The sequence below is a fragment of the Aythya fuligula genome, chromosome 26, assembly GCF_009819795.1.
Source record: "Aythya fuligula isolate bAytFul2 chromosome 26, bAytFul2.pri, whole genome shotgun sequence".
Taxonomy (NCBI): Eukaryota; Metazoa; Chordata; class Aves; order Anseriformes; family Anatidae; genus Aythya; species Aythya fuligula.
Window position 1 is genome coordinate 547,895 of NC_045584.1, and position 18,380 is coordinate 566,274.

Here is an 18,380-nt window from a genome sequence, read left to right on the forward strand (position 1 = left end):
CCCCCAGCAGCCCCGGCCCCTCACAGCTGGGGAGGGGGCCGCAGGCACAGCCCCCGCTCAGACTGCGCTCTCCCGGGAGCCCTCGTCCTCCAGGAACGCCGCCAGCCCCGGGCCGGGCACCGCGGCCGCGTCCTGCCCAGGGTCCACGTCCCCCTCGGGGTCCCCATCGCCCTGCTCCCTGGCGAAGCGCACGAAGACCTGCGGGGACAGGAGGGTGAGGGGCTGCGACCCCCCTGCCCCCCACCCGGTCCCCTTGTCCTGCATCACCTGGTCGAGGGTGGTCTGGGACACGGAGTAGTCCTGGATGCGGCAGGGGCCGCGGTGGGCCGCCAGGACGCTGAAGATGTTGGCCAGGGAGCAGGAGCGGGAGGGCAGGCGGTAGTGCAGGGTGCCCCCGTGCCGCTCCTGCAGCACCGCGCCGGGCACGCAGCGCTGCATCAGGCCCTCCACCGGCCCCGGCGCGGCCCCGGGGCCTCCCACCCGCACCACCACCGTGTAGCCGTCCCCAAACCTGTGTTGGAGACAGGGATGGAGCTGCAGGGACCCGTCCTGGCACCACGCCGGGGGCGCCCCCTCAGCCCCCCGTACCTGTTCTTGAGGTGCTGGACGCTGCCCAGGCAGCGGAAGCGGCCGTTGACCATGATGGCCATCCTGGTGCACAGCGCCTCGCACTCCTCCATGCTGCAAAAAGGGACAGAGGGAGGTGTGAGGCATTGGGGGCAACCCCTGGGACCCCCCCCGGGACCCACCTCATCTCACCTGTGGGATGTGAGCACCACGGACCTGCCCTCCTTGACCAGGCTGAGGATGCAATCCCATAGGAACCGCCGGGCGCCCGGGTCCATCCCCGTCGTGGGCTCATCCTGCAAGGGTGCTGTCAGCCCCGGGCAGGGCCAGATCCTGCCCCATGGCCACCAGACCCCCCCCACTGTCCCCACTGACCAGGAAGATGACGGGGGGGCAGCCGATGAGGGCGATGGCCGTGGAGAGCTTGCGCTTGTTGCCCCCGCTGTACTTGCCCGCCAGCCGGTCCGCGTGCGGCTCCAGCCCCAGCTTGGCGATGCCCCACTGAGCCACCTGGGGAGGGCACGGAGGGGCTGAGCAGGGGGCCAGGAGGGGTAGGCGGGGGGCTCGGGACACGGGCCGTACCCTGGGGATCTCCTCCTCCGGCACGCCACGCAGGCGGCTGTAGAACTCCAGGTGCTCCCGGCCCGTGAGCAGGTCCGTGATGGCATCGAACTGCGGGCAGTAGCCCATGTTCTGGTGGACGGACTGCAGGTCGGTCAGCACGCTGCGGGACGAGGGGCGAGGGACAGGGTGAGCACGCTGCGGGGACAGAGGACGAGCTGCGGGGACAGAGGACAAGCTGCAGGGACAGAGGACAAGCCGCAGGGACAGCGATAAGGCTGAGCGTGCCGCAGGTTAGGGATGAGCACGCTGCAGGGATGAGCACGAAGAGGAGCAAAAGAAGGCTGCGGGATGAGAGCAAGCGTGAGCACGGTGTGGAGGGGATGAAGGCATGCACGCTCCCACCTGTGCCCTTTCAGCCAGGCCTCCCCCAGCGTCACCTCCGTGTCCCCCGTCAGCATCTTGAAGGTGGACGTCTTCCCGGCGCCGTTCACCCCCAGGAGGCCGAAGCACTGGGGAGGGCGCGGGGTCAGCAGCAGCCCCGGTGCCGCCGCAGCCCGCGGTGCCGCCAGCACCCACCTCCCCGGCCGGGATGGCCAGGCACAGCCGGTCCACCGCCGGAGCCCGCCGGTGCCAGTACACCTGTGGGCGAGGGGGTCACCACATGCACAGCGTCCCCTGCCCACGGGACACGTCCCACCGTCCCTCCAGGGGCACCGGGGGCTCCGGGAGAGGCTCCAGCCCCGGCCACGCACCTTGGTCAGGTCCTTCAGCAGCAGGACGGCGCCGTGCCGCGGGGAGCTGCCCACCCTCACCCGCTCCTGGGCCACGTCCTGGTCCTCGTCCCCCAGCGGGGGCAGCTGCAGAGCCCGGGGCCTGGGGGTGACAGCGGCGGGGCACTTCCAGGACCCCCCCGGCCACCCCCCATTGCCCCTATCAGACCCTCACCGGAGCCGCAGGAAGAAGCGGTATTGCAGCAGGAGGGTGAAGAGGAAGAAGATGATGCCCTCAACGGCCATGGCAAACATGTTCTTCCCTGCCAGGTCCCAGCACAGGGGGGACACGAAGCGCTTGTCCCCTGCGAGAGGAGGGGAAAGGGGCTGCAGGACGGGGGGGGGGCACCGCAGGGGGCTGCCCACCCTGGCGGGGCATTGGGCAGGGGGTGGCAGCCCCAGCGCCCCCAGACTCACCGAACCTCTCGAAGGCATCGGCCATGGCCTGGTTCTTCACCATGTCGATGAGGCCTCGGCCCAGGCAGAAGTGGGGGAAGACGAGGAAAACCTTCTTCAGGACGCGGTTGATGTCGTTGAGCTTCTGCGGGGCAGCGAGGAAGGGAGTGGGGGGAGCCGGCGGTGCCAGCCGGCCCCGGGGGGGGACGGGACGGGTCTGGGGGCTCACCTGGTCCACAAAGAGCTCCAGCACGAAGGTGGCCACGCTGCCGTTGATGCCGATGAAGAGGTTGATGCACGTCAGGGCCACGTAGGCAGTGCTGGGGATGCTGAAGAGGAAGGAGGCCGGGTACATCAGGGGGGTGATGGACCAGCTGCAGGGGCAGACGAAGAGGGGCTGAGGACGACGGCCCCCCCAGGGGCGCTCCCCAGCCCCCAGGGCTCCCCCTGCCCCGTGCCAGGGTTTGGCCCACGGGTGGGCTTCGCCCCAGTGCCCGTCTCCGCCGGCCCTTCACCCGTAGAGCAGCAGCAGCAGGACCAGGGCGGGCAGGTTGGCTGAGGACACGTAGGCTTTCTGCTGGAAGCAGAGGAAGATGAGGACCACCAGCAGCGCGGGGACCAGGTAGTTGCACTGTGGGCACAGAGAAACCCAGGAGGGGATGAAGAAGAAGGTCTGGCCCCTTGGGAGCCGCATGCCTGCCCCTCCTGGCCCCCATCCCACCATGTCCCAGGCGAAGTTGCCCAGCCAGTAGGTGAGGGGCTTCATCCCGCTGACGAACTGCAGGTGCTTGGCCTTGCTGACCCGCTCCTCGATGAGGAAGAGCACGAAGCTGGCCGGCACGAAGGACATGGCGAAGATCATGCAGATGGAGACCAGCACGTCCACCGAGGTGGCCATCCTGCCGCGGGGCAGCGGGGTCAGGGAGCGGCGGGGCGCCACGCGGGACCCCCAGGCCCGGCACTCACAGGGCGGCCTCCGAGAGCTGCTCCTTGGTGAGGTTGAGGGGGTGGTTGGTGGCCGTGATGCCGTAGAGCGCGGGGTCGGCGCCCGTGGGCAGCCGTGCCCGCAGCAGCGCGTTGCTGGCCACGTTGAGGAAGGAGACCACGGCGTGCCAGCCCTTGTTGTTGAACCAAACCTGCGGCCCCGGGGCACCCAGTGAGCTCGGAGCAGGGTCTCCATCAGCTCCCCTCCGCCAGCCCGGGGGTCTGGCCGGGTGCCGCGGGTCCCGCTGGCTCCCAGCCCCGGGGTTCCCTTGGGTTTTGCGGCCAGGGCTCACCTTGATGTTCCTGCGAGCATCCAAGCCCTCGAAGAAGCGGCTCAGGTTGCCCAGGAGCCGGTCCGCGGGGCTGCCCTGGGGCAGGACGAGGGGTGAGGAGCAGGCTCGTGCCAGAGCCCACCTGGGGTGGGCACAGACCCCAAACTAGAGACCCTGACCACACCTGGGTGATGTTGAAGAGTGCCCGCAGCTCCTGCACCGCCCTGTCCACCTCCTCTGCCGACGGCAGGAGCTGGGAGCCGCCAGCACCCAGGGAAAAGCCGCCGTACCTGGGCATGTGGGGAGAACCGGGAGCTTCCAAATGACCCCCGGCATCCCACGGCCACCCCCTCCGCCCTGCCAGCCCCTCCCCAGCCTCACCTCTGCTCATTCACCCACTTCTTGGTTTTCAGCCTGGAAGAAATGTGGCAGGGGAAGGCACATGAGTGAGGAGGGGCTGCAGCGAGGTGCCACAGCCCAGCCACAAGCCGGATCGCTGTCCCCCTCCATCCCTGGGTGTCCTCACTGCCACCAGCGGGGACACCCCGCAGGCAGGGCCAGCCGGGGCTGGGCTTGGTCCCCAGCATCCCACCCTGCTCCCCCTGGGGTCACAGCCTGTCCCAAAGGCTCGCTTGTTCCCACAGTGTCCCTGCACACAGGACAGCTCCGTCCCCAGCACCCACCCTTGGCGGATGAGCTGGGGGTAGGTTTTCACCAGGTAGTCGGAGATGTTCCTGCCCGTCAGGTTCAGCAGGATGTCACCCGTGCCCCTCTGCACCTGCCGGGGACACACGGACGGATGGATGGATGGATGGACACACGGCCCCACCGTCCCCCCTGGCCCCGGAGCACCGCCAGCACCCATGGGTTACCTGTGGCGGGGGGAGCCCTCCGGCTGCAGGGGGGCACTCGGGCAGCATCCTGCGCGCCCCCGGCCCGCTGCACTGGCACGGGGGGGACGGCTCAGCCTGCGTCCAGTTCCCACGCTGCAGCACCTCCAGCACGGCCGGGGGGGCCGGGGGCTGCCAGAAGCCGTCGGGGTGGGATGCCGGTGGGCACGGCCCCGTCCTGCTCACCGGGCACCGTGGGGACAGGGATCCCCATCAGGAGCCTGGCACAAGCGGGGGGCCCTGAGGCCGAGCCCCGTCCCAGCCCCGTGCCCCCACTCACGCCTCCGCCGCCTCCTTCATGCACTTGGTGCCGAAGCCCGGCTCGGCCAGGAGGGCGCCCAGCAGCCGAGCCGTGTCGGGGTCCCCTGGGGCATCATCACTGCAAGGGACAGAGGTGTGAGACAGCATCTTGGGGAGGTGGGAGGGGGGACAGGGGGTGTGGGAACACACCTGAAGAAGGTGAACTGCTGCCCGTACATCCAGGGCTCGAGGCGCAGCGGCGGGTACTTCCCGAAGGGCGGCACGATGAGGCTGAAGAGCAGCGCGATGCAGACGAAGACGGCGGGCAGGACGATCTGCGGGGCCGGGATAGGATGGGGGGGGTCAGGGCTTTCCCCGCACCTTCCCACCCCATCACGGGGGGCTCCCTCCAGCCGTACCTGTGCAAAGAATCCCCGGGTGCTGCGTCGGGCGTGGAGCAGCCTCTTGGTGAAGAGGGCGCGGAGCTGCTGGCGGGTGAGCGCCCAGCCCCGCAGCCGGCGGCCACCCTCGGCTGTGCCACGCAGCAGGTCGGTCTCCTGCGGCTCCTCCGCTGCAAGGGGTACACACGGGTCCTGCCCTGGCCCCCCAGCAGCGAGGGGCAGGGGCTCAGCCCGTGCGCAGGGGGGCACGGTTTGCCGGCAGGGATGTCCCCATGCATGCAGGGGAGCCCCCAGCCCCCCAGCTCCTACCTCTCCGGACTCCTTGGGCTCAGCGTGAAGGAGAGAGGAAAGGGCTAGAGCCACAATGGCTACTGCGGGCCCCCTGCCCCCCAGATCCCCACGCAGAGCTCTCTCTGACCCCAGGAGAAGGGGCCTGGGTACATCCCCCGATGCACCCCCTGATCCTCCACCCACCCCTGCCTGCACCGGTGGCCGCGTGCCGGGGTCCTTGCCCCAGCCCTAGGGGTGCAGGGGGGGCACCCAGCAGCAGGGGCTGGGCAGCTCGGGGGCCCCCAGCTCCCCCCTTTTACCCAGCTCCCCATCGGCCGCTCCGCTGTCCCCCTCCTCGCTGGTGCCTGCTGCTCGCCCTGGCTGGGATGTTCTCCTGGTGCCTGATAAAACAGGGTCAGAGCATCAGGGCGGGACGGGGGCCCCAGCCTCTGGCACCTCTCTGCACCCATGGGTGCTCCAGGCAGGCACCCCCTGCTCCCACAGGCGCAGCGCTCACTCCAGCATCCCCCCACCTGCACCCCGCTGTCCCGAAGCCCGGTTCCAGCCAGCACCAAGGCGCTTTACCTGTCCTGTCACCATCCACCCCGGTGTCCTCGGCCACCTTCAGAAAGATCTGAGAGAGGGCAAGGGGCTGGCACCCAGCACGGCAGCAGGCGCCCCCTCCCCGGCAGCGCAGACCCCGCTGGGCAGGGGGGGCACCCCGGTGCCACGGGCACCCCATCCAGCAGCTCCTGCGGTACCTCCTCCAGCGTGGTGTCTGAGATGCCGTAGCCGGAGATGCCCAACTCGCCCAGGCGGGCGTCCAGCTCCTGGAAGAGCTCCCCAAAGGCCCCGTCCTTGGCCCCGCTGTAGGGCAGCACGAAGAGCAGCTCGTGCCCGACGTCTTCCACCAGCCGGGAGCCGAGGACCAGCTTCTGGATCAGCGCCGAGAGCTGGGGCACATCTGGGGGGGACAGGGAGGGCTGGGACCCGGGGACAGAGCTGGTGCACCCCAGGGAGGGGCTCTGCGGGGCACGGAGCACCCAGGGGTGCCCGGGCAGGATGGGGACCCTACCCACGGTGCTGGCCTCGCTGTCCTGCTCGCTGCCCAGCCCGGTGTCACCGCTGCGCTCCGAGCCGCTGCTGCTCTGCAGGGAAAGGCAGGCGGAGCGTGGAGCAGGATGCGGCAAACCCAGGGCTCGGGGCCCTGAGAGCCGGGCAGGGAGGCACCGGGCACCCTTTTTGCTTGGAGGGGCCGCGGGATCCACCTTTTTTGGGGGGCTGGGGGTGCTGCCAGGCTCAGCCCGCTCCCGCTTCACCAGGGTGAGGTAGTAGCCGGTGCCCAGCCTGGCCTTGAGGAAGAGCGGGGACCCGCAGCAGCGGAGCCGGCCCTGCGCGATGATGGCGATGCGGTCCCCCAGCAGCTCTGCCTCGTCCATGTAGTGCGTGGAGAGGACAATGGTGCGGCCTGGGGGGGCACAGCCACGCTGCTGGCCACGGGACCCTTGCCACGAGCGTCTCCCCACGTCCCCCCGTTCCACAGCGCGCTCCCCCCGCACCCTGCTCCTGTTCATTGGGGTCTGGGGGCTCATGGGCACAAAGGGGGAAGCCAGGTCCCCTGCTAAGTCCCCTTTGGGGTCCCCTGCCCCGTGCCCTGCCCTCACCCTTGCGGTACTTGAGCAGCAGCTCCCAGATGCTGCGGCGCGAGTAGGGGTCGACGCCGGCCGTGGGCTCGTCCAGGACGACCACCCTGGAGCCGCCCACGAAGGCGATGGCCACCGAGAGCTTGCGCTGCATCCCCCCTGCGGGGCGGCACGGATGGCGTTGGGGACATTGGGGACAGCCGGGGCCGTGGTGTCACCACCACTGGGGGGGGGGCGCAGCCCTGCCCCACGCACCCGAGAGGTTCCTGGTCTGCTCGTGGCGCTTGTGGGGCAGCCCCGTGTCCCGCAGCAGCTGCTCCATCTCCGCCTTCACCTGCTCCTCCGCCAGCCCCTTCAGCCGCCCGTAGAACCAGATGTGCTCCTCCACCGTCATGCTGCGGGGCAGGGGGGGGTCACCGGGGGGTCCCGCTGTGCCAGCCCCCCCCAAAAGCCCTGCCCTGCCCTGCCTACATGTCAAAGAGCACGTTGTGCTGCGGGCACATCCCCAGGGTTTTGCGGATGCTGTCGATGTCGCAGCGGATGTCCCAGCCCAGCACGTAGGCAGTGCCGGAGGTGGGGGGCAGGAGGCCGGTCAGGATGGACCTGGAGAGGGGTGGGGGGCACAAGGGAGGGGTGACAGGCACAGGGACAGCTCGCCCCATCCCCCACAGGGTGCTCTGAGCCCATCCTCATGGAGACCCAGGTGGGGGCAGAGGGGATGGGACGGGGCCAGCGCTGGGGCTCAGCTCCCATCCCCGGGGTGGGTGGCGCAGCTCCTGGTCCCCCGGCTCACATGGTGGTGGTCTTGCCGGCCCCGTTGTGGCCCAGGAAGGAGGTGATCTGGCCCTCGTAGAAGTCCAGGCTCAGCCCGTTGACGGCCACGCGGTTGCTGCTGCGGTAAATCTTCACCAGGTTGCGGATGGAGACCCCGGGCTGCAGCTGGGCAGGCGGCTCCTCCACCAGCACTGGGAGCCACCGGAGGGTCACGGCCAGAAGGACCCCTCACGGCAGGGCAGGACCCCCCCATAATGGGGCAGGACCCCTCGTGGTGGGGCTCCCACCCCAGCCAGGCTGCCCTGGGGGGCGGGCAGGGGCTCACCTTGGGGTGCAGTGAGGGGATCGGTGGGAAACGGGGGGTGCCCGGCCGAGGGTGGCTCTCCAAACCAGTAGCTCTTCAGGAAGGGGAAATTCCAGGGCTTGGGGACCCCGTACTGACCTGACGCGGGCAGGGACAGCGGGGCTGAGCGGGGCTGGGGTTGCACAGGGGCTGTGAGGGGCTGGGGGCTCCGCGCTCACCGGGGAAGACACCCTCGATGTACCAGGTGGCCAGCCCGTAGAGCCCGGCATCCAGCAGCAGCAGCCCCACGGCCGTGGCAAAGCTGTAGGGGTCTCCGGGCACCGGGCTGACGGCCAGGTTGTGCCACTGGATGCCCACCCCCTGCTCCTCGTACAGCGAGAAGTACTCGCAGCCGAAGCCGAAGGCCACGGGCGACAGCAGGCTCTGCGGTGGCAGGGACGGCGCCGTGGGTGGAAAGCCCCCGGCCGGGGGCTCCTGAGCCCCCAGACCCCACACCCGGGGGGGCGAGGGGGCCGGGGCCGCTCACCACGAGGACGCGCAGCGGGAAGGTGACGTGGTCGCGCCAGGCCACGCACAGCACGTAGGGCAGGTAGAGGGAGAAGTAGACGATGCCGCCGCAGGCCGAGGCCAGGTTGGCGCGGAGGAAGAAGGTGCTGATGAGGAAGCACTGGCAGATGGTGGCCACCGAGAAGGTGCCGAGGAAGAGGAAGACGACGGCCGGGTCGCTGTAGGGCAGGATGTTCCCCAGCTGCGAATCGAGGCAGGTTGGAGCCCACCGAGCCCCCCCCCGCCCCGGGGCTGGCTCCCAGCACTCAGCCGTCCCCCGCGTCCCAGCCCCGCGGCCTGCCTTGAGGATGAGGACGAGGAGGGCAGAGCTGAGGAGGAAGGGGATGAAGCTGCTGAGGAACCAGCTGAGCCAGAGGATCCCGCTGCTCAGCCCCATGGCCTTCATGGTCTCCTTGAGCCGCGCCTCCTTCTCGTGCACCACCCCCTTGATGATCATGGCCACCGAGTAGATCCAGGCCAGCGTCATGAAGAGGGGCAGCGAGCGGTTCAGCACCCGCAGGAACCTGGGGGAGACGGCGGCGGCCCCGCGGTGCTGAGGGCGGCTGGCTCGGGGGGTGGGGGTCCCGCGGTACCGGGGGTGCCCCCGCCGCCCACTCACACGTCGTCCACGTAGCAGGGGTAGGGCATCTGCTGCACGTAGACCCCCGTCCGCGGGGCCGCCCCGCTCTGCACCCGCACCACCGCCTGCTCCACCAGGTCCTGCACGTAGACGAAGCCGCCCCAGACGTAGCGCAGGTCGCTGAAGGGGTCGGCTGCGGGGCCGGGGTCCCAAAACCTGGGGCAAAGCAGCGTGATGGGAATGGGTGGGGGGAACGGGGGACACCCCTGACCCGGGGGGGGGGAACAGGCACGGGCAGGGCGCGTGTCCCCAGACCTGTCCTTGATCTTGTTGGTCCTGGTGACATCGTCGATGTCCATGCGGATCTTGTAGCGCACGTGGGGGGGCAGCGCTGTGGCCGAGGCGCTCAGGGGGGGCTGGAAGACGACGGCGGCCCAGAACTGCCGCTCCTCCAGCAGCTCCAGGGCGCGGGCCACCAGCTGCTCCTCGGTGGCCACCGCCTCGATCTTGTCCACGCGGACGCACTGCGGGCGGGCAGAGGCTCAGTGGGGTGAAGGCAGCCGGCGTGTGGGGCCGGTGGGGTTGCACGCACCTCCAGGAGCTGTGACACCGTGCCCACCACCCCGTCAGCTTCATCCAGCGCCTGCTGCCAGCTGAGCCCCGGCCCCGCCGCTGGCCCTGCCAGGAACCGGGCCAGCGCCGATGCGGTCCAGGAGGTGCCGTTGAGGATCCCCTCCAGGAGCGGGGCCATCCCCGGCACCAGCAGCAGCTCCTGTGAAAAGTCAGGGCACGGCCTCGCACCCAGCCCCGGCCGGGGTCCCGAGCTGCCCGCAGCCCCTGCTTTTTGGGTACGCACCCGCAGCACCCGCAGCTCCAGGCTGCTGTTGAGGAAGGCGCGGATTTGGGGTCCCAGCTCCAGCCAGGCACCCGCTGCATCCCGCAGCGCCGCCAGCTCCTGGAAGGTGCGGTTCACCTGTACGGGACACGGGGTCAGGGGGGGCCGGGCGGGTGCCACCCCCCCAGCACGGCACCCCGCTCACCTCGGCCATGATGCTGTCGGTGGCGGGGCCGGGCGGCGTGTACAGGATCTTGCCCACAAAGAGGGGCTTGATGCCCCGCCAGAAGAGCTGCGACAGCGGGGTGGCCTCCAGGCTGCGGATCAGCTCCCTGCAGAACGGACCTGGGGGGCGCAGCGCTCAGCCCCCGCGCTGCCCCCGCCACCCAACCCCGGGGCAGCCCCGAGGGTCCCTGCCCGAGCCCCGCCGCAGCCCCGCTCACTGCTGCCGTTGTCCGGGGTCCCCGCGCCCCGCTCGGAGCCGCCACGATCCAGGAAGGCCTTGACATCGTTGTCCTCGTACCAGTTGAGGGAGGGGACCCTGAGCCCACCGCCCTCGGGGTGTCCGCAGGCGATGCGTGACAGCGCCCCGAAGGCACCCGAGGTGCCTGCGCCCCGCAGCGCCCTGACCTCCTGCTGCAGCTCGGCCACGCTGCCCATGGAGGAGACCTGGGGAGAGCGGGAGGGGGCTGCGGGCGAGCCCCAGGCTAGGGGGCAGGATGTGGGGGCACCGGGGGGGGCTGTGTTCGGTACCTCCCACAGCAGGGACTCAGCGCCCCGCAGGAAGGGACCCAGGGCTCCCACGGCGCCGTCTGCCTCCGAGCTCAGCCTCTCCTGCAGGATGGGGGTGCGGGGAGCGGGGCTCACGGCTGCTCCAGGCTGGGGGGGGGGGTCCCTGTCCCGCGCCCCCCAGCCCGGACTCACCGCCAGCAGCCGGGGCAGGTCCAGTTGCGAGAGGACGGCGACCCCCAGGGCACGCAGCGTGGGGCCGGGCAGGGCGCACATCCCTCGCTGCAGGCGCCGTGTGCCGGCGGCGTCGCGCCCCTCGAGGAAGGCGCCCAGCTCCGAGCCGTTGCAGACCACGGCCTCCAGCGGGGCGCGGACACCCCCAGAGAAGAGCTGGGGGTGGGGGGCGACGGGCAGGGTCAGGCAGCGCGGGGACCCCCCCAGACCCCCAGCTCCCAGCGCCGCTACTCACAGCGCGTGGGTTGAGCCGAGCCCCCAGCAGCTCCTCCACCAGCGCGGGCGGCAGGGACGCGTTGGTGCGGAGGAAGCGCTCCAAGGTCTCGCCCTCCCTTAGCAAGTCCCGCAGCGGCCGGGCCGGGGGGGCCGTGCTCAGCGCCCCCAGACCCCGCAGCGCGGGCAGGAGCTGGGCCAAGCGCTGCGGGAGCTGCTGCCCCTCGGCGTGGAGCGCGACCCGGCGGGCCTCGGCGAGCAGGCGGGAGAGGCTGCGGGCACGCACCGGGGGGGGTGACGGTGAGCGGAGCCCCCAGCCCTGCCCCGCGCCCGGCGCCCCGGCCCCCCGCTCACATGGAGCCGTTGAAGTTGCCCACCACGCCGGGGGCCTCCCCGGGAGTGGGGTGCTGGAAGCAGGGGTTGTTCACGTTGCAGATGATGCCCTGCAGCCAGGGCAGGGTCCCCGCCGACGGCAGTGCCTTGTTGGGGAAGTGGCCTGCAGCAGGCAGAGGGGTGGCTCCGGGTGCCCCCAGACTCATGCACCCAAAGGGGGGAGAGCCCCCGGCCCCCATCCGCTGCCTCCTCCCAGTGCCCCCCAGGGATGCTCACACTGGTGTTGCTGGAAGGGCGGGTGGGACTGCCGCACCGCGATCAGGATGACGAAGAGGAACAGGGGCCAGAGGAGCTCGATGGCCAGCTGCACCTGGGGGACACCGCGGTGGGGGTGTGTGTGTGTGGGGGGGGCAGCCCCCATCCCCAGCGGACCCAGCGCCCCCAGGAGCCCCCCGCCCCGTGCCGGGGGCGATGCTCACCCGCTGCCGCCGGCGGTGGACAAGGTTCTTCCAGAGCAGCAGCCCCAGCTGGGTGCCCACGGCCATGGCGAGGGTCCTGCGGGGTGCCGGCCGCTGGGTGGGTGCCAGCCCCAGCCCCCAGCCCCCAGCCCCCAGCCCCGAGCCCCCAGCCCCAGCCCCGGGCTCTCCGGTGCCTCCTGGCGATGTGCCGGGGCTCCCAGTGCTGCTCCCCCAGGGCTCAGAGGGGAGGAGCCCCCCCCCCCAGCTCCAGCCCCAACCCCCAAATCTCCGCTCCGGGGGCCAAAACCGCGTTGGGGGCGGGCAGGAGCCCCCAGCCCCGCCGGGGGCAGCCTCGGGGGGAGCCCCCGGAGCCCTCCCGGAGCCCCGCAACCCCCCCGGCTCCCGGCGCTGCCCGTGCCTCAGTTTCCCCAGCCGGGTCCTGCGGTTCCCGTCCCCCCCCCCCCTCGCCGTTCCCCCCCCCCCACTCACCTCCCCGCCCGCTGCCGCCGCGGGGCCCCCGGGGGGGTGCCGGGATTAAGGGATTAGGGGATTAGGGGATTACGGGGTCAGGGGCTGCCGGCCGGGGACATCCCGCAGAGCCCCGGGGGGCGCCGGCGGGGGCGGGGAAGGGTTCGTGTCTGACCCCCCCCCCCCAACCCAAAAACCGGCCGCGAACCGGGACAGGGGAAACTGAGGCACGGGGGGGATGTGGGGAGCAGGAGGAGGGGGAGCAGAAAGAGGAGGAGGAGGAGAAGGAGGAGGAAAGGGGAAGGACGCGAAGCCGCCGCCCCCGCCGTTGTCTCCGCCGCTGCCGGTGCCGCTCGCAGCCCCCCCGCCCCGGTGCCGGTCTCGTGGCGCGGCCCCTTTAAGGGCCCCTCAGGCCCCGCCCCGCTCCCCTACAAAGGCACCGCGGCGTGACGTCACGGGCAGCGGCCTTAAAGGGGCCACGCTCGGGGTGGGGCCCACCCTGGAGTCCCGGGGGGGCTGCCCCGACCCCGAGCGGCGCCCCTGGAGCACGACCTGGGGCTGAACTCAAACACGGTTTTTTTTTTTCTTTTTTTCGTTTTTAATTTATATAAAAAAGAACACCTTTCAATATAAGAGCATCTGCATTAAACCCCCCCGCGGCTGGAAGAAGCCCCCCGCCCACAGCCCGAGCCCCCCCGCTGCAGGATGCGGCCGCGGGGCTCAGCCGCAGGCAGCTCCCAGTAACTCCCAGTAGCTCCCAGTAGCTCCCAGCACCACCAGTGGCTCTGTGCCAGCGGCTGGGCGCAGCCAGGCTGTGGGTACCTGGCGGCACTGGGACCCCCCCCCCAAGGCTGGGCTGGAGGCGGGGGGCACTTGGTCCCCAAAAGTTCTCCAAAAACCAACAACAAAAAAAAATCAATTTCCAGTTTGGGCTCCGGGCAGGGCGCTGCTCCCAGTGCCGGGGCGCAGCACCGCCAGCCCCTTCTCGAGCGCCGGCGGCGTCGCTTCTCCGCTCGGAAAAATAATTCATTTTTAAAATTAACAAGAAAATAGTTAAAAAATAAAAAAAAAAAAAAAATGAGGGAATGATGCTGAGAGGCTGGGAGGCGGCGGGGGGGGGCGCGGGACGGCCCCGCTCAGCAGCTCTCCTCCTGGCGGTAGTAGTGGTACCCGGGGGGGTCCGCACCCGGCTCGCAGGCGGCGTCGCCCCCCTCGGGCTGGGTGCCCTGCGGGCAGTACTTGGGGTCGTAGATCTGGCGGCCCAGCCCGAAGACCTGCCCGCTCTGGTTGGCGCCCTGGTTGGAGCCCATCTGCAGGGACATGGAGGAGTTGTCGCACTTCTCCAGCCCCATCTTGGCGTCGTAGATGTGCCGCCGGGTGCCGGGCGCCGTCATGCCCACCTGGAGGGGATGGAGGCGGCGGGGCTCAGCGCGGGGCTCCCCGGCCGTGTTCCCCCCCACCCCAGGACCGCCGTCCATCCCCCCCCCCACCCCTCACCTGGCTGGCACACTTGTTGGTGCCCATCTGCAGGCTGATGGTGGAGTGGTCCATGGGCGGCAGGATCTGGTTCTTGGGGTCGTAGAGGTGCCGCCGGGTGCCGTAGGCCGTCATGCCCGACTGGCTGGCGCACTTGTTGGTGCCCATCTGGTGCGAAAGGGGCTCGGTGAGAGCCGGGCGCAGCCCCCCGGGGGCCCCGTTCCCATCCCCGTCCCCCCGCGGGGTGGGCAGAGGGGACACCGCAGGACGCCCCCCGGCCGTGCTGGTGGGCACCGGGGGCTCGCCATGGCGCGGGGGCAGCCCACCTGCAGCCCGATCACGCACTGCCCGGCCTTCATCTTGGCCTCGTCGAAGTTCCGCTGCTGCTTCTCCGAGTACTTGACGCCGATGTCCACGCCGCTCTGCATCCCCTTCGTCTTGGCCTGCGGGGAAAGGTGGTGAGGAAGGAGAGGAGGGGGGGGTCCCGGACCACCCTCCAGGGGGCTGCACCCGCGGTGTCCCCGTCCCGTCCCTCGGCCCCGCGCTCTCACCATGCCCGCCAGCGCCAGCAGCGACACCTGAACCTGCGTCAGGTTCCCGCTCTCAAACAGGTCGTTGGCTTCGAAGAGGTCCACGGGGTTCATGCCGTAGCTGGCCATGGCCTTGATGAAGTTGGAGAGGTTCTCGAGCTGCGGCGGGGGGACAGAGCGGTCAGGGCCCGGCGGGAACCGCGGCGGCTCGGCGGCGGCCGGGGGCAGCTCGCGCCTACCTGGTGCCAGTTCTGAGCCGAGCGGTTGATCTTCCGCACCGCGTTGGGCTGCAGCTTGTTCATCAGCCTGCAGGGAGGTGGCGGTGAGCTGGGGGGTCTGGGGGTCCCCTCCGCTCCTCCCTCCCCATAGCCCAGGCACTGACACCGCATGGGGCTCCCCATGTCCGTTCCACCCCCGGCAGGGGAACACCACAGCCCCTGCAGTGCCGGGGAGCCCCCGGGTCCGTGCCCCCCTCTCCCACCATGTCCCGGGCTGATGTTGGCGCAGGCTTGGCTGGACCCAGCCTGCCCTAGAGGGGTCCCCCGGACCTGGCATCACCCATGCATGCCGCGGGACTCACTCGCAGAGGATGACTCCATCCTTCAGCCCCTTCTGGAAATCCGGCCCGATCTGCTGCCCGGTGACGCTCTCGATCCACGTCCGCAGCTCTGCCTCCTTCTGTGGGTCGTACTTCTGGGCGAGCTGGCGGGGCGGCAGGGGCTGCTCAGGCACATCCCTGCCCGTCCCTGCGTGCACCCTGAACCCCACCAGTGACAGCTCCCCAGCACCAACCCCGAGCCCAGCCCCGGCCGCGGTGACAGCGGCAGCACGAGGCCGGTCCCCAGCCGCCACTCGGGCGCCACAGCGCCGAGGCGGGGTTTGGACGGCCCCGGGATATTTGATCAGCTGCAATTTCCTGGTGCGCAGGAAACCCAGATTCAGCAGCAGAGAAACCACTGAGGAGGGGGGGGAGCAGAGCAAGAGCAGCGCCCGGCCCTGGGCCCTGCGGGGTGGGCACGGTGCGCCCAGGGACCAAGAGCCAGGGTTGGGGGCAAAGAAATCACAGGGAGAGCATCTCCCCCCCAGCGCCAGCTGCCCAAATCCTCATCCAGCGGCTGGGCTCAGTCTGCATGCATGATTTTGGGGGAGATCACGGCCAGGCTGCCCCCAGCCCCATCCCTGGCGCAGGAGAGGGGATGGTGGCTGCACAGCCGCTTCCAGCATGAGCCCGCAGAGCCTCGCACGCAGCCACCCGGAGACTTGTGCAGCTTTCGAATGGGAAGAGGAAGAGCTGCCCACGCAGGCCGTGGGGAGCAGCCCCCCTCAAGGCCCTGTTTCTCCCCGGTGAATGGGGAAATCAGCCCCTGAATGGGGAAATCAGCCCCGGTCACCGACCCCGCGATGCTCTTCCCTCCCGCCGGGCCCATCGCGCCGCCGCAGATTCCTCGGCCACCGCGGCTATGCCAGGAATGCGGACGCCTCCTCCCAAATCGAGAGCAGCTGCCCGGGCTGGCAACATCGCCTCGGACCCTGCCCGCAGGGACAGCGAAGCCCACCCTGGTTTGGGGCAGGAAGGAGAAGGCATCACGGGGGGGGAGAGGCTGAAAGCCCTGAGCACCTTCGCTGCCCGGGAGGAGCCAGCGCAGCCCTCCCTGTGCCAAACCAGCGCCCAGGGTCTGCCACGAGGCTCGCCTGTCCCCTTTGTGCGGGGCTGGACAGCAGCAGGGCTGCTCAGCACGTGCACCCACGGGACCCACGCCTGCTCCATCCCCACCCCTGGTGTGTCGGGGGACCCCAAGCCACTCACCAGGCTCCACCAGACACCTAGCCACGTACAGGCAGGACCGAGGGGGACCCCAAGCCCTGCAGTCTCTGGCCAAACCTCACCCATGCCTCAGTTTCCCTTCTTGCAGCCCTGGGGGTGCCCTCCCCTTGCACAGGGAGCAGCTTCGGGGTGGACAATCCTGGCAGCCCCCAGGTCTCATCCCCACACTGGCGCTGGGTCCCCAGGGGTCCCAGGCATGGTCGTGGTGCTGCTCCGTGGGGAGACAGCGGCCGTGCCTGAGGGCTGCGGCCCCAAAGGGGAAGCTGGACTCGGCTGGGGTGCAGGGACAGTCCGGACACTGCGGCCACAATCACGGCATCACGCGAGCGCCGGCCGGGGGAACCCCGCTTCCTGGCCAGCTGAGCTCCCAGCACCGATTCCCTTCCACCTCCCTGCACACGGGGCTCTCAGCGGAGGCAGCAGGGGAGCCTCGGAGCGGTCTCGTAGCGGGACCAGCCCAAAATCAGATCCCATCACGGCCCAGGCTGCGAGGGCTTGCGTGGCCGGGAGGGTGCCGCTGGTTCGACTGGTTGGCGGGGTGATGTCAGCCTGCAGCAGGCGCGCGGGGCAGTTCGACTGGCTCCAGTCTTGCTGAATCAAGCTGAAGCGCCCGGGAGCAGGCACCGGCGAGGCTCCGGCACGTGTCCACCAGCCCCGTGTGGAGCACAAACCGGGTGCAAGCAGGGGCCCGTCCCCGCTCGGTGATGAAAGACAAATCCGCTGCGAGGACGGGGAGGGGAGCCCGGCACAAGCAGCGTCCCGGTCCCATAGCCATACCCGGCTGAGCCCTGGGATGCGGTGTGCAGCCCCTTCCCCTGCCTGCCCCAACCCCTGTGGGCTGCCCTCGTGTCCTGGGCAGGGCACAGCCACCGGGGCCACGGTCCTGCTGCCCCGGGGGGGTTGGTTAACCACGGCCAACCTGTGGCTCACCAGGCAGGGCACAGCCCAGTGCCACCAGTTGCTGCCACCACGTCCCAGCATGGGGCAGGGGCTGCAGCCACCCCCAGAGCCCAGCCGAGCAGGGGCGCACAGGGATGGGGAGGGGGCTTCTGCGTCCCCTGGGGCAGGACCCCTGTGCCCGAGGCAGGGATCAGGGGAGCCCGGGGCACCCAGCGCTGGCCACCGGCACCCGGTGCCGCCCCGCCGAGGCAGGTGGGTGCAGCCGGGAGTGAAGAGCCCCGGCGGAGGCACCGGGTTCCCCTTTCCCCTTCCGCCCCTTCTGCAGGGGGAGGCCGGGGCCCGGGGTCCCTCCCAGACCCCTCCCGGGACCCCGCGGGCAGGGTCAGGGCACCCTCATACCGGGACCCCGCTCCCTCTGCGCCCCGGGGCTCTCCATCCTCCCGGCCCCCCGGCTCTCTGCCCCCCGGTGGCGTCGGGACCCCTCCCCGGGACTTCTCAGCCCTGCGCCCCCCGGTGGCACCGGGTCCCCCCCCGGCTCTCCAGGACCCCCGGGCGCAGCCGGGACGCTCCCGCGGCACCGAACCGCCCCGGTTCCGGGTGAACCCGGAGTCCCCTCGCTCGCCGCCGCCCGGTGGTCCCGGGCCCCCTCGTCCCCCCCCGAGGCTCACCCGGTTCTTGACCTCGGCGGAGAGGCCGTAGGACGGCCCCTTGTTGAACTGGGAGCTGCTCATGGCGAGGCGGCAGCGGAGCGGGCACCGGAGCGGGGAGCGGCGGCACCGGGCGGGACCGGGCGGGGCGGGGGGGGGTCCGGGCGGGGCGGGGGGGGGTCGGGCCCGGCCCCCCCGCGCTGATTGGCCGGGGCCGAAATGCCCAAATAAGGGCAGGAGCGGCCGGATCGCGGGGGGGGTCCCGCGCACCCCGACACCGAGCCACGGGGGTCCCGGGGGTCCCGGGGGTCCCCAGAGCCGGGGGGGCCGCGCTTGGAGCCGCACACGCGAGAACACCCCCGCGGGCCGGGGTGCGCCCCCCCCAGCCGCGCACACGCGTGTGCCCCCCCTTACACGTGCACGCCCCGGGGCGCGCCGCCGAGCCACGGGCGCGGACCCGCGCGCACCCACGGCCACGCGTCCCCCCCCCAGCGCCTCCCTCCCACGCCCACGACCCCCGGTGGCCGCCGC

The 18,380-nt window shown here is 71.0% G+C and overlaps 2 protein-coding genes across 2 annotated transcripts; both read right to left on the reverse strand.

The window, feature by feature from the left end:
- Window positions 1–8: 8 nt before the first annotated feature.
- On the reverse strand, window positions 9–12,713 carry ABCA7 (ATP binding cassette subfamily A member 7). The gene is made up of 50 exons (XM_032203689.1): window positions 12,493–12,713; window positions 12,025–12,100; window positions 11,822–11,915; window positions 11,567–11,708; window positions 11,235–11,484; window positions 10,961–11,155; window positions 10,790–10,870; window positions 10,480–10,705; window positions 10,242–10,381; window positions 10,058–10,174; window positions 9,794–9,973; window positions 9,517–9,725; window positions 9,241–9,417; window positions 8,923–9,145; window positions 8,602–8,823; window positions 8,294–8,498; window positions 8,097–8,213; window positions 7,791–7,962; window positions 7,469–7,600; window positions 7,253–7,392; window positions 7,019–7,156; window positions 6,623–6,822; window positions 6,430–6,502; window positions 6,116–6,318; window positions 5,940–5,988; window positions 5,675–5,755; window positions 5,394–5,411; window positions 5,103–5,254; window positions 4,894–5,018; window positions 4,724–4,822; window positions 4,426–4,621; window positions 4,237–4,331; window positions 3,935–3,967; window positions 3,738–3,843; window positions 3,575–3,649; window positions 3,264–3,433; window positions 3,019–3,196; window positions 2,813–2,928; window positions 2,527–2,671; window positions 2,319–2,442; window positions 2,077–2,206; window positions 1,884–2,004; window positions 1,708–1,770; window positions 1,534–1,640; window positions 1,150–1,291; window positions 943–1,077; window positions 760–863; window positions 589–681; window positions 268–511; window positions 9–198 (listed from the first exon to the last, which is right to left on the reverse strand). The coding sequence occupies exons 2-50, from the start codon at window positions 12,088–12,090 to the stop codon at window positions 58–60; spliced, it is 6,744 nt and encodes a 2,247-aa protein (XP_032059580.1). The 5' UTR covers window positions 12,091–12,100; window positions 12,493–12,713; the 3' UTR covers window positions 9–57.
- Window positions 12,714–13,572: 859 nt separating this feature from the next.
- CNN2 (calponin 2) lies at window positions 13,573–17,978 on the reverse strand. The gene is made up of 7 exons (XM_032203648.1): window positions 17,871–17,978; window positions 15,058–15,179; window positions 14,717–14,783; window positions 14,499–14,636; window positions 14,274–14,390; window positions 13,969–14,115; window positions 13,573–13,871 (listed from the first exon to the last, which is right to left on the reverse strand). Exons 1-7 carry the CDS (start codon window positions 17,931–17,933, stop codon window positions 13,608–13,610), a joined length of 918 nt encoding a protein of 305 aa, XP_032059539.1. The 5' UTR covers window positions 17,934–17,978; the 3' UTR covers window positions 13,573–13,607.
- Window positions 17,979–18,380: the final 402 nt, after the last annotated feature.

Excerpts from the sequence above, each read along its gene's own strand:
- CNN2 (XM_032203648.1), bottom strand. The coding sequence starts at position 17,933 with ATGAGCAGCTCCCAGTTCAACAAGGGGCCGTCCTACGGCCTCTCCGCC. Across the intron at positions 14,637-14,716 it reads CGGCTCAGAACTGGCACCAG|CTCGAGAACCTCTCCAACTT; the intron begins GTAGGCGCGAGC and ends CCCCCGCCGCAG. Across the intron at positions 13,872-13,968 it reads CCAACAAGTGTGCCAGCCAG|GTGGGCATGACGGCGCCCGG; the intron begins GTGAGGGGTGGG and ends CATCCCCTCCAG.
- ABCA7 (XM_032203689.1), bottom strand. The coding sequence starts at position 12,090 with ATGGCCGTGGGCACCCAGCTGGGGCTGCTGCTCTGGAAGAACCTTGTC. Across the intron at positions 5,756-5,939 it reads GGTGGATGGTGACAGGACAG|GCACCAGGAGAACATCCCAG; the intron begins GTAAAGCGCCTT and ends CTGTTTTATCAG. Across the intron at positions 3,968-4,236 it reads CCCCAGCTCATCCGCCAAGG|GCTGAAAACCAAGAAGTGGG; the intron begins GTGGGTGCTGGG and ends CATTTCTTCCAG.